At 35.4% G+C, this 14944-nt stretch overlaps 1 protein-coding gene across 4 annotated transcripts in view; it reads right to left on the bottom strand.

Annotated features, from left to right (window-relative positions):
• ARK2N (arkadia (RNF111) N-terminal like PKA signaling regulator 2N) overlaps positions 1-14944 on the bottom strand; it is an 80643-nt gene that overhangs the window by 31380 nt on the left and 34319 nt on the right. For all 4 annotated transcript variants that reach the window (XM_077900649.1, XM_077900648.1, XM_077900651.1 and 1 more), the window contains exon 2: positions 12842-13626. In XM_077900649.1, coding sequence (XP_077756775.1) covers positions 12842-13556 — 715 coding nt within the window. In that variant the 5' untranslated portion in view covers positions 13557-13626. The remainder of the gene's footprint in view (positions 1-12841; positions 13627-14944) is intronic.

The raw sequence follows: 14944 nt of genomic DNA, 5'->3' as shown, positions 1-14944 counted from the left end.
TAGTGGAATAAACGAGGTCAAAAACCTTTATTTGACAATTAAAAGAAAATCCACAAAGTCATGTTTTTCTTCAATTTAATCACCCTAACTAGGCTTATATGTGGGAAACTTTTTCTTACATACATATAGGAAGCAATGAATGGATACTGATGTGAATCCATTAAAATTCCTGTAAGACTACTACATAGTCCTCTGTCTCCAACAACTCTCAAGTAGAACATTAATAAAAATAGTCAATTCAGAATTCTGACAGTGGGCATATGCGTACACACACACATGCAAACACACACAACCTTAGGATGGGGGCTCATTCCTCTTATTTGGTAACAAGAAAACAGGCTTTTTCTCTTGGAGTCCCAAAATGACAGAATCCTTTGTTCTAAGTTAAAAAAAAAAAAAAAAAAAAAAAAAAAACCTTCATACAAAACAGTAAATCTTACGATTTTAATTTTGCTGTGTTGTGTTCTAAATTAAAATTTTATTTGGGCTTTTATTACACTCGTTTTTAATACTGTGCACAAAATACACATCAATACAATTAAGAGAGTTATTACCTAACAACTAGTTCAAATAACCAGATAATTCTAATCAGCTGGTTAAATGCTTTTAAAATGATTAAAAATCTAATGTATTAGAACACTGAATTAGTACAAACTAGGCAGGAAGTAGTCTGTAGACATTATCAGAAAACACATTTACCTTCAGTGAGGGGATAATGCCTCCCTTTAAGGATCATCACCTAAGTCCACATGTACATATTAGAGAAATGACATGTTCAGATATGGGACTTTATTCTTAAATAAAAAGCATTTCTACCACATCTAGATTAATGTTTTAAGTTGAAAGAAGTTTCTTCCCAGCCTTAGCCCTTTATATACTACAAAAAGGTCCAAACAGGATACATTCTTACTCTTTGTAAAATTCTAGGAAAATTAAGGGAATTCAAGAGAAATTAGGGAAGACCACTAGGCACTTCTAAACCAAAACCTACATTAAAATGCCACCACATGATTTAAAAGTCATTCCCATTTCTTAGCTGTGGTCTTTATGAGTACAACAGTCCCCCTTTAACTGTGGTTTCACTTCCTTGGGCTCAGTTACCATCAGTCAACAGTGGTCAGGAAGCAGATGGTCCTCCTTCTGACAAATGATCAACAGCAGCCTAACAGTACGTCACAGAACTTGTGTCATTCACCTCACTTCCTCTAATCACGTACCCATTTTATCACCTCACACCATCACAAGAAGGGCAAGTACAGTATAATATTTTGAGACTACATTCACATAACTGATTTTAAATTATTGTAATATATTGTTCTATTTTATTATTGCTATTAATCTCTTACTGTGCCTAATTTACAAATTAAGCTTTATCACAGGCATGTTTGTAGAGGATAAACCAATATATGTTGGGTTTGATACTATCCATGGTTTCAGGCATCCATTGGGGTCTTGGAACATAACCCCCATGGAGGAGAGGGTATATTCTTAGGGATACAAACTTTGCCTCACTAAAGGAGAATTCAATAATCCACAACAACAGTCATGTAAAAATAAGTATTAAAATTACTTCAATACTTGATACTTCTTTAAATATACATAATATAAAAACAAACTTTTTTGAGAGAGGAATTTTTAAATTGTGCAATCTGGGCAAAATGTAATCATTTTAAAGCACAACTCATATGAAAACTTACTGTTTTTCAAAATAATATTCCCTAAGACAACACATTTTCAAGGCACTGTGAGAAAATGAAAATCAGGATAAAATCTGCATGTATGTTTCTGCTACAAAATTATTCTTTAATTATTATTAAACAGACTGAACCACAAAGTGTCAAATTTTACTTTAGAATAAATTTTACTATTTTGGAATATATTCTATGAATGAAATCAATATATTTTAGTGTTCCTTTTCTTTCTACCAAAACCTCTTTTTACCTGTTTACCCAAAATTATGAGAAAGGCTTCTCAAAATTATTAATGTTTAACATCTCCCAAATATCTTAAATGTTATTCCTACCCAGAATATCAATTATTAAAATTTTCTATTTTAAAAATTAAAAACATCAGTCCATGCTTAATATATCAAATATTAAATCAGGAAACAAAAAAAACCTGCCAAGAGCTTAAAGCAGTTTATACATGCATAGAAAAGTATTCATGTTAACATGCAAAAGTTAACTTTTTTAATTTACTTTTTAAAGTAGGCTCCACGCCCAATGTGGGGTTTGAACTCACAACTCTGAGATGAGCTGCAAGTTCTACCAAGAGCTGCAAGTTCTACCAAGATAGCCAACCAAATGCGCCCCTTACATTTTTTTTATGTCTAAAAGTCCATGTCTAGTAAAATCTGTGATCCCAGTAAGAAACTGAAGACAGAACAAACTTCCCCGAAAGTACCTCAAATTCAAGATTACAGATTAGTTAAAATCTAGTCAGTCATCTCAAACCAGTACGTTCTTCCTGTTGATATAAAACTTAATCTAATAAAAGAAAAATACAACCTGAAGTCATTTACAAATGTTGCACTATCATTTCAGAGAAAAATACATCAGTTATAATAAATTTCTATACACTTTATGGTGAAAATTCATACTAATATTATGTAAGAGCTTAGCTGATGTTAAGAAATTTATTGCAAGTTGCACTAGTGTTCAAACCTTACCCCCTATTTGTCAAATATCAAGTTCAGGAAATCTGACAGTCATTACACAATAAAGAGACTTCTAGTCTTTTTCATTAATTCCTACATACATTCTTCAAAGAGAACTGAGCACATTAATAAAAGCCTCCCCCAAAGTTAACTCCCGATTCTCATCCATCAGTTTTGAAAAAATATATATATATCACAGTTTATTTTTCAAATAATAAAAACTAGAAAAGAAAAAAATTGGCTTGGTCTATTACAGTTAATTTAGAAGTTGCAAATATTTGGAAAAAGAAATAAATAGAAAATGTAGGGATCCCTGGGTGGCGCAGCGGTTTAGCACCTGCCTTTGGCCCAGGGCACGATCCTGGAGACCCGGGATCGAGTCCCACATCAGGTTCCCTGCATGGAGCCTGCTTCTCCCTCTGCCTGTATCTCTGCCTCTCTCTTTCTCTGTGTCTCTCATGAATAAATAAAATCTTTAAAAAAAAAAAAAAAAGAAAGAAAATGTACTAACAATTTTCTGATAAATTATTAAAGTTCTTCATTGTTAAATAAACTACCTTCCTTTCCCCTTCCTCTTAGAATTAGTTTTCCCAAAATTGCAACTTCATTAAATATTAATAAACCTTTTCCATATTTGAGAAGTTATTAAGTTATAAATTTGAAGGGAAAGACTAATAAATTTTTATTCTAAGTAAATCCACTATAAAGCAAAATCTTAAAAACAGTGTTAGCAAAGTTGTATATTCCTACTAAAATATTTCATCCAAATTTAGCGGTTTCTTACAATAGTCTAAGCAACCCAGAAAAGATAAAATACCAATATTTCCCAATCCCAGGCCACATACAAGAACAGCTATCATGTTGCAAGACTTTCAATCCTGTGATATTTTCTCCCCTTTGACACACTCTATAGGCCCTTTAACATGCCAAAGGGTCGTTTATTTTCTGCCAGAGGATTCAAAACAAAATTAAATTGGTAGTACATTAGCTAATACACTTAGTCACTAGTAACTTAAAAACCCATTCAATACACATCCTTAACAGAGTGACCATTTCAACTGTTTCCTCTAGAAGCACCCTTTCTTTACATCAGGATACCAGACAATTTCACTGATGTATGCCAGGTTACTGCCTCAGGCACTGAGCTTTACATTAATGCTCAAGATAAAAGTTCGTCTATGTAGCAGTGAAAAATTCTCATGCATGTAGTCAAACTCCATTCTATTCTGCTTTCTCCACAATATCTTGCATAGTAGGTAGATTATACATTTCATTTCCTCAGGTTAATTCATTCTTCCTGCATACAAATATTATTGAAAGTTACAATTCATTAAAGACTAGCAACAAATGCGTTCATTACGACATATGGAAAAATGATATAAAAATGTTCGTGCAGTACATTCATCACTTATGGCCTTCAGAGTGGGATTAATTACACGATTCCTCCTTCTCAGAGAGTCGAGTATAGAAAATAAACGCTAGAGATTCTCAAGAAATTAAGTATCTATTTGAATTTACTAATATTCCCTATATCTTATATTGTTGGCATGAAAAAAGCCTAAAAATGAGGATCACTCCTATCATCTAAGTATGGTTCTATGTTCCAACCACATGTAATGAAATACAAGCTAAAATTTATCCAACCGTTTTGAATATCTAATTTTTTAAAAAGAAACTGTTTACTATTTTAATTTTTAAAACACTATCAAAAGAAACTTACAAAAGGCAAAACTATTCTTTCTTTATACAGTCCAAACACCAGAGAGTTAACACAATTGATTTTGTGACAATTTTAAAGGTTGTTCTGTAATATTGCCATTTTTGGCAAAGTTAAATGGAAAACTGTTTTAAGTCTTTGGGAATTCTACTGTACTGTCAACATTTCAACAAGTCGCTCAAGAACCAAAGGGCTGCTGTGATAGTTCTTGGAAATCAGGCATCTGCATGTAAGCAAGCACCTGACTGGGTGAGAGGGGAAATTCTTTGGCCAACTAGTTGCATTTTAAGTTCCCCGGGTTCCACAGCTGCTTGTTCTCTTCTCCAGCATCAAGGTGAGTTAGCTTTTCCATCCACACGTGAACTTCTTTTCTGTCTGCCTCTGCATCTCGGAAAAACAGCTCATGGCCTCTTCTAGGACACTGCCTATGCAGTTCCTATCATACACAGCAACCCTGTCAAGTAATCTTGGAATTTCCCTGGGCGCTCCTTCAAATCCCCCAGCATAATTGAAGTTAGCTTTAAAGACACTGAGGCCATTTGATAAAACATTAATTCAGAAAATTGTATTTTTTATTAAGACATGCTTATTCAGGAAAATGGCTTAAGCATTACTAAAAAGAGCCATATAAAGCCTGCATAAGCAGCACTTAAGTTAACTGAACAAAAGTAAAGTAATTCCAAGAAAAATTAAATAACATAACACTACCATTTTTCACAGCTTCAATATTATTTGCCTGGCAACTAGTATTACTATACAACTAATTATTAATCTGTAAGAGTGGTTTTCAACCTTTGCTGAACATAAAACCCTGGAGTGGTTTAACAAATATCAAAACCGAGGGCTCCCAGGCATTGAAGGTTTGTTTTATTGTTTTACACTCCCCAGGTGATTTTACTTGGTTGAGAACCATTGTATCCCTGAATATTTTCACTGCTTTGACTATAAAATTCTAAAAACTGTTTTCACAGCTGACCCATAATAAATCAGTATACAATTAACTCTCAACGGACTGATTTTTATCAAATGCTCTTCTTATATTAAGTTAAAAAATATTCCTTATGGGAAACCGCATAAAGGATATACACAATCCATGTATACAAGCTCTGGGTCAGCTTTCTATAAACCCTGGTCTTTGCAAGTGCTAAAAGGTAAAATGATTAAAAAAAAAAGTTTGTGATTAGGTTTAGGATATGCTACAAATTATATCCTCCTGCTCTGCAGAGCACATAAATGCCTGAGATGTCCTGCAGTAAAACAAAACAAACAACCCTGTTTCCACATGGTCCAGCACTTCCCAAACATGTGAACAATGTATAGCTATTAATATCCTGTAGGAAGTCATCTCATGGGATTTAGGATATGGTCCTCTACACACACTGTTTTATCCTTGAACTAGACAGGATTATTTTTGGTTTGGATTGAATCCCACCATATAGTTTAGGTCTCCAATAAAACTATGCTGACCTCTTTTCCTTAGGATGCTATTAAAAATGTTACTTCTTCAGACCACTCTTGACCACAATACTATCTGAAATAGCTTTTCTACTCCATTCCTAGTCAATTTTTCTCTTATATCCTGCCTTATTGTTATCCATAGTGTGTATTTCTAATAGGATATGACAAATTCATTTATAATCTGTCTCCTCAAAAAAGATTAAGTTCCATGACAGCAGAGACTTTTCATTCACTGTTGCATTCATTCACACACTACGTAGTAGGTGCTTAAATATTTGCTGAATAGATGAATGATGGAAATCATTTAATCTTGGCCTTAACCCATCTACCTATACCAAGAAGTCTTATAAAGAGCTCTATTGTATTTATTCCAGGGTATTTCTGAAAATATGGCTCACTGTATCTCATAGTGGCTTTTTATGAAGATGCAAAAGAAAAATTTCCCAGGTCTCAGTATTAAGAAAAACAGTGTTTTTCCTAGATAACGGGAACTATTTCATCAGTCATGTCACCTCTTTTCAATGCCTAAACAGCTATGGGACAAATTTTTGGCCCAATTCTACTTAGAAAATAAAAACTTCACAGAGTTTATTATCCTCTAAGTTCATATTATTCCTTTTCCCGACTACTCCATCCCTTGTCCTCACACTTAAAAAAAACTCTTGTCCATACAAAAATTTTCTCAAGAACATGCCTTTCCCCAAAATTTGTATTTCACTTATGGAAACACTAAATGAAATTTAAAGAATATTAAACTTTCTTTAAGCAGTTTATCCCCATTATAAGTGCTGGGTAAACATAAGTGTAGAGGACAAGAAATTATGATGCCTACTTTGATCTGTTTCAGATTCTGGTGCTGCCTTATTTTTCATCAAACACTGAAAAATGGTTGAATTGAGATAATGATGTAAGAATACTTATGCTAGGGATACTGAGGTAAGTTGCAGCCTCACAGAGATGACTATCAGAAATAAACACTGATAATAAGCAAGACATTTTAAAATATTAAAAACGAGGACTAATTATACATTTGTCAAGACTCACAGAACATGTAACACCAAGGGTGAACCCTAATGGGGATCTCTGAGTGGCTCAGCGGTCTGGCGCCTGCCTTTGGCCCAGGGCACAATCCTGGAGTCCCAGGATTGAGTCCTGCGTCGGGCTACCAGCATGGAGCCTGCTTATCCCTCTGCCTGTGTCTCTATCATAAATAAATTTTAAAAAATCTTAAAGAGTGAACCCTGATGTAACTATGGATTTTGAATGACAATATTACCAATGTAGATTCATCATTTTCTCTGGTTGGGGGTGCTGATAGTGTGGGGGGGGGGGGGAGTCTGTACATATGTGGGACGAGGGAATTTATGGGAAGTCTCTGTACCTTCTGCTCAATTTTGCTGTAAACCTAAAACTGCTCTAAAAAATAGTCTATTAAAAAAAAAAGCAGGGAATATTCTCACCTTAAACACACGTATGTCCTTTTATTAATACTAAGATATATCCCACTTTGAGAAAAAGACTTATTGAAAGCAAAGCTTACACTTTTGCGTATACAAAGTTAATATAGGCATTCAACTTTAGGAAGTTAGGAAAAGCAGGCCAAAAATAATACCTTAGTGCCTTAATATAAGAGATTGCCAAAAGACACCCACCAGTAAGATTTCAAAGCTTCCAAATTTAAGTAACATTATCCAGACATTGCACCATAGAGAAAACCACACATTTAAACAATGCATGCTTTCAAAACAATAACTTAAGTGGAGTAAAAGAAAAAATGTATATGCTTATTAATACAAAACTGGACTATGGTTTTTATAACTAACATGACTTTTTTTTTCTTTTTAAAGATGTATTTATTTATTTTTATGATAGACACAGAGAGAGAGAGGCAGAGACACAGGTGGAGGGAGAAGCAGGCTCCATGCCGGCCGGGAGCCCAACGTGGGACTCGATCCCGGGACTCCAGGATCACGCCCTGGGCCAAAGGCAGGTGCCAAATCGCTGAGCCACCCAAGGATCCCCCTAACATGACTTTTAAAAATTAGACTCCACTGTTCATAACTTGATACCCAGCAGTAACAAAACTTAACTGAGTCAGACTACCAGTGTCACAATGATTTTGTGAAATCAATGCGAGACTTAATATTACCACTTAACTGAGTAGTAGCTCTTGGCCCTGGTTGTTCACCATAATCACCTGAGGAGCTTTAAAAATGATGATCTCATGTGTAGGTAAAATCCAAAATAACCAAACTCATAGAGTAGACTGTGGCTGAATGGGGAAGATGGGTGAAGGTGATCAAAGGGTATAAACTTCCAGTTGTAAGATGAATAAGTTCTCAGGATGTAAGGTACAGCATGGTGACTGCAGTTAACAATGTTGTATATTTGGAAGTTGCTGAGAACAGAGCTTAAAAGTTTTCAACACACAAAACTATGTGAAGTGACAAATTTGTTAACTAAGCTTATCATAGTAATAATCTTGGAATATATACATATATCAAATCATCACATTGTACACCTTCAACTTACATGATGTTGCATGTCAATTATATCTCAAAAAAGCTGGGGAAAAATGCTGATGCCTTGGGTGAGACCCAGAGATTCTGATTTCATTGATCTGGGGTAGGGCCTGGGCATCATTAGTTCTAAATGCTCCCAAGTGAGTCTAACCTATAGTCAGATTGAAAATTGCATGGGTTTTTCCTGTCTTGTTTGCATTTACTAAACTGAAAATAGGCAGTTTTCACCTGATTACTATGTCTCAGTGCTTTGTTATCAATGTATTTAGTAAGTCTCCTAAATAGCTACAATACAGTAAAGTAAGATTGTAAGAGGCTTAAAATGGGAAGGTGGGGCTTTTAGCCACTTCATATTCAATCTAAAAAAAATATATATATATATATAGGATTGCTAATGTGGGCTTCAGGTCTTCTCCCATGAGTTCCCACTGCTTAAATTAATATATAAATGTTTCCAAGTAATTCAATCCCCAATAGGCTAAGAATCCTCACAAATCAATAAGAAAAAAAAGTAGCAGGAGGAAAATGTGAAAAGAATATGAATAAAATGTTTACCGAAATAACAAATGGCCAAACATGATTTCTCAGCTTCATTAGTGATCAAAGAAATGCAAATTAACACTAAGATATAATTCTTCCATCAAATCGGCAAGACTTTTTAAAAATATAAAGAATATAATGTAACAAATACACAAACTCCTGGATGCAATAAACGATATATTTTAAAGCATTGGCAGTATGGGTCAAAAGCCTTAAAGTATTCATAGCTTTTTCTCATAGTAACAAAAACTAAAAACAGCCCAAAGGCCCAACACTGGGGACTTTATCTTATAGTCAGCTAAATAATTCAAAATCCATACATTTTAAAGACAATATTGTGTTTTGTTAAAGTGTTCAAAATGCAATATTAAGAAGGAAAGAAGACAGAAGTATATATAGTGATAAATTTTGTTACATATTATGAAAGGCAACATATTCAAATGTTAACAAAAGCAGGACTGTGATTTTAATCTATTTCACATTTTTCTATTTTTAAAATTTTCTACAAAGCATTTACTACTTAAAATTTTTTTTCATTTCCAAGTAAGAATTGATGAAGCATGGTAAAAGTGAGAGAGGTAAGATGACAGCTTATCTGGATGCCTTTCAGTACATAAATATGTATGTTGAGTAAGGGGTACTGAGATCCTGGCTTCAGCTGGAGATGAGCCTGGCTACATGGATTGAGAATTCAGGTGATCTTAGACCACTGTCCTCAAGAGCCTCCCCCCGATATTCTCCAAAACAGATTAGATTTTCAATTAGACTTTCAATTACATTTTCTACCTACCCAGACAAATGACCCTTACCTACAAAGGTAGATAGTATTTTTGGAAACTTAGTCTGAAGAGGCATGTATATGGTGGACTATTTAGCCACACAAAAGCAGGTCACCACAGCAAAAACAAGATGAAGCCAAGTCACCCTGAGGTTAACTCTATGCTAAATATTTATCAAAAACAACAATTATTGGAAAAACTCTTCCCTGCTCCCCATGTGCACTGATGGACATAAGTGAGTCTGTTCTGAGAACTGATTCTTGAACTGAATGAAGTCTAATGTCCATTATTCATATTCACTAAAATCAAAATTCCCTGTAAGAGCAGACTTTACAGACCTAGTTTCAACTTAAAGTGATTTTACAGGGAAGTGACATCCCACCCCACCCTCACCAGGAAAAATAATGTCTAATCATAAAACCACGAAGTGTGATTGAGGGTACAAAAAGGTCATCTATACAGATAAATGAGACATTTGATTAAAAGCCTTGGATACTCAAGATCATTACAAAGTATTTTCGCATTAATATTTACTACAAAATACTCTATTTTTGCTCATCTAAGTCCTCCCAATGCAAGAACTGCTAGAATTATCTTGATAACTCCAATATATTCTCAAAAACTTCATGGAGAGAATGATTTCGTGTGGGTAATAAGCTGCCTGTCAGTTAACTGTTAACTGTAAGACAATAAGCTTCATAAACATCTGCTTCCAGATATAAAATTCAATTAATTATGTATGATTGTGCACTATAAAATATAGGAGTCTGCATCATTTTCACTCTTTAAAAGAAAATGCATTAATTGTAAATTTGGCATAAGAGAACATTTAGCATAATTCTCTCAACATTTATGCTGCTGACAAAGCTTATAAATGAAGCATTTTCTGAATTACGAAATTAGTTGTATGTACCTTGATGAAAAAGTAGAGCAAGAATCTCGGTTTTTACTTTTCCTCTCGATTTCCATTCTGTGTAAATAGCTTGATTCAAATGTCAATATCCAAGAGATTCTGTCCGGCACATCCAGTTTAATTTCACCTGAATGTCCATGTTACTGTACTCAAGTCAGTTCATATTTTATTCAATCTTTACAATTTACACAACTTTCCAGTAACTGCCCTTGCTATTAGGTTGAGTATATCCCCTTCTCTGAAGTCATAATGTGACTCAGGAAACTGACATATAAAAATGCATGATATCACAATTTTTTAGGGGTAGTAATCTGACAGTTGAAATGAACTTCCTAATATTTAAACTTAAGCTGTTCCATCTTTGCTGCTTTGCATATGAACAGCACCTCCTGAAACTGGGTGGTGCACAGCATATACAGTGGCCCCAGCACCTTACCTACCATTTGATTCTCCAGGATTACCTTAAAAAATTCTACAAACTTTCAAGAGCCACAAACTTACTAAATGGTCTGAAGAATAAAAATTAAATCATAGATTCAAATAACATACTTTGGTGTTTTGGTTTATATACAATTCAGAATAGACAAGAAACAGAGCACCAGTGTTTCAGAAGCTTTAAACACTGGTAACAGTAGTCAATTAGCAAGGTTTGGATAATATAAATGAAGCACACCTAATCTATGTAAGCCAAACAGAGAGAACCCATGAAGACATTTCTCATGCCACCTCTATAACTGGGTCTATTTTCAAAGAGAATTTCACCCACCTTCTTTTCCCTTTCCAAAAGGAGGCAAAATATTGGAATGGTTACAGAAAAATCTGTTTAGTGAAATTAAGCACTGTATCATTATGGTCTTAATTAATAGATCAGAACATAGGAAATAAGAATGAACTATTTTACAGGTGTTAATCAAGCTTTTTAAAAAATATTAAATGTAAAACTGAAATATACCTACAACCTGCCTGAGAACCCCAAAGTCTGATTCTCTCACATTCAACCAATGAACTTCAAAATAAATCCCCTCCCTAGCAATTTTAACACAAGGAACTACCAAAGGAATTCAATAGATATTAAAACAGTAAGCATTTCTAATTGTTAAAAACTCATATTTAATATATTATATGGATGAGACTTTTATTATGTAAGATGAACACCTATAAAATGATTCTTGTTACTGAGTTTATAGAAGTTTGGTTGGCTACAGGTTTAATTAACCAATATGATTTTTCTTGAAATATTCTGTGTATCAGCAATACGTGGTCTTCATGGGTAGAAACAAACTTTTCAGAAAACTAGGAAGAAAGAACAGTCACCCATAAAATTTTAAAAATCAAAACCTCCCTTTCTTTATCAATAAACAATGCTGTCATTATCTATTAAATGTCATGTAGTTTATAAAATGTTCCTAATCATAAGAGTCTCTCCAAAAATGAGAATTTACCAATTAAGAATCATTCAGATCTCATCTTTCTTCCACCTTGAAATTGCAAGACTACCCTTTGTAGTACACAGTACCAGACATGATAGTATGGAGAAAGCAAGTATGTCAAACATGTAATAAATTACACACTCTTACACCAATGAGAGCTAGAATAAGCAAATTTCTATCAAATTTCTTAAACCTTGGGGGAATAAAGGGGAAATACTGCAAAAACCATTTTTCCAATGCAAGTGACAACTCAGAATAGAGAAATGTGCAACAAGGATAACTATTTCATCATGCACTGAACTGGGGGAAAACACATAGAACTACTATTTTTTAGGAGGAACAGTTACTAGAAAACTTTAACGGAAGATAGAACATGTCATTTCAGACACCATAAGCTCGAGTACAGTGGCTATATAATAAAGCAAGGTGCCTATTCCTGAGGAGAATTTACTTAGTAATAATGCTGAACAGTGAGTATTAAATCTAAGCAGTGCTAAAAAGGCAATGATGGAAATTCAGGTAATGTGTTACAGAGAAAGAGATCTGTGAGAAATTCCATTACTTAAAAATAATCTTGTCCCTATCATTAACCATTTAATTTTTTTTTTTTTTTTTTTTTTTTTTGCTGATGTGCTAAAGTGCACTGGAAACCTCAGAACAGGTTTTTTAAATTGGCCATGTCTTGTTAATACACTGCAGTCTTCATTCAAATTTACACAGAGCTGCAGGTCTCCTGGATTTTTTCAAGTGTCACTCATCTAACTGAGCCTGACAGCTTAGAAATGCCATCGGTTGCTCTACAGTCAGTTTAAAAAACATCCTCTACCTGGTATCTCTGCAGTGATTGTCTTGCTGCTCCCTGAAACTTCTTCATCATCATCTGATGAGCTCGTGCTTGAGTCACAAGTCAGGTCACTATCACTGGTACTACTGTCCTGCAATAGGTTATACTTCTTCCGTGCAGCAGCCTCCCTTTTCTGTCTCAGTAGCCTGATTCTCTCCTTGTGCTTTTGGCTCCGATGACCTTTAACCTTGGCGACTCGGCCATTCTGTTTATCACTGGATTGCCGGTTTTTCTTGGCAGCCATAGTAGATGTTTCACTTTCAGATCGGGACCGCCGAGATTTGCGCCCGACTGTGGCACCAGACACCCCAGAAGGGTCTCCTTCCACCGCTGTTTCTGCCTGGGAGGGTTCATTCTCTTCTGCAGAAGACAACGTGTCTGAGTCAGCCAGGTGACCACTAGAGGAAGGGGAAAGCATGCAGTGATTAGAGGAGTCACTCTCATAAACTCGGCCAGTTGTCGGCTTGTCACTCTCTGTGGATGCCAACTGAGACTCAGAAGAGTCCCTTCTCAGTTCCATCAATAAGCAGGGCATTGAAGAAAGAACTGTAGAATCCACTACCCCATCTTTCTGAACTTGAGATTCCAGTTCTACAGATCCATCTTCCTCCTTAGCTGTGTCTTGTTCGGATGCTTTTGGTGGGACTTCAGACTCAATGAGTTCTTCGACTTTTCCCACTGCCTCCTCCATCTTCATTTCAGACTTTCAAGTTAAATCATGGAGCAGAGTCTAGGAAACTAGGTCAAAGATGCAACAGGAAAGCAACCTGTACAAAAACACACAAAATCAATAAACAGAAATGGTAGATTATTTAATCAACACAACATGCCCACCTTTCTAAATGAGTAGCAAAAGTTACCATCACACAGGCCTTTAAAATGTATTTATCTGCTTAACAAATTCAAAGGACTCAGTACTATCAAATACTAGCAAACACAACTACTAAAACTGGCATAACATTAATCTTCAATTACTGAACTAGCAAGCCCAGCAAGGAACCAAGCAAGAATTTTCCATTCTTAAACTTTATTTAAAATCTTCAAAGGAGGGGGGGTGGGAGGCGCCTGGATGGCTCAGTCAGTCAAGCATTTGCCTTCTGCTTAGGTCATGATCAAGCTTAGGTCTGCTTAGGTCCTGGGATCAAGGCCTGCATCAGGGTCTCTGCTCAGCGGGTGGTCTGCTTCTCCCTCTGATCCTCCCTTCCGCCCCCCTGCACCCTGACTTGTGCCCTCTCTCTCAAATAAATACAAATCTTTCAATAAAATATTCAAGAAAGGGATCCTCAAAACTCTGATAGTTAAATGTGTATGTTGACTTTAACATAAATGAAAAAGAATGCTTCAAAAAAAAAAAGTAGTCCCAGAAACAAGTTAACTAGAATGATTACTTTCATACTCAAATCCTCCAAGAGAGGAAGTTACAGTGGAACAATATCAAATGTACACTTATATAAAACAAAACAAAATAAAATCCTTCAATTACATGCATTTGGCAAATGAGCACCCAAAGTAATTGTATGCATCAAACCTGTCTGCTATTCCTCATTCCTCTTCGGGGGGGGGGGGGGGGGGGGGGGGAATACCCCTGCACTACAGGGGTATTAAAAGGACAGGCCTGACTATGCTGTTTCCACACAATCCCTTCTAGTTGCCACATACCTCTCATCAGGCCGAATGTGAGCCTAGTGTTGGCTCACATTCTGTTTCATAAACAATAGCAACTAAATACAGACCAACTACTTTGTGAACCCAGAAAATCTAGTACACTCTAGTCTATGAATGACTTAAGGAGTGTGACAGAAAACACTTTAAAAACATTTTCCACCTTTATACTTTATTTTTTTAAGGATTTAATTTATTTGAGAGAGAGTATGCATGAGTAGGGAGAAGAGCAGAGGAGGAGGAAGAGGGAAAGAGAGAAAATCTCAAGCCGACCCCTCACTGAGTGCAGGGCTGGACCCCAAGATCCTGAGATCATGACCTGAGCAGAAACCAAGAGCTGGATGCTCAACTGACTGAGCCACCAGGTGTTCCTATATGCTAATTTTAGAATCTAACATCCTTTTCCTATGAAGTGTGCTACAA

This window comes from Canis aureus, chromosome 6 (genome assembly GCF_053574225.1).
Source record: "Canis aureus isolate CA01 chromosome 6, VMU_Caureus_v.1.0, whole genome shotgun sequence".
In the NCBI taxonomy this organism is placed as follows: domain Eukaryota; kingdom Metazoa; phylum Chordata; class Mammalia; order Carnivora; family Canidae; genus Canis; species Canis aureus.
This window is presented reverse-complemented; position numbering and strand designations above follow the sequence as displayed.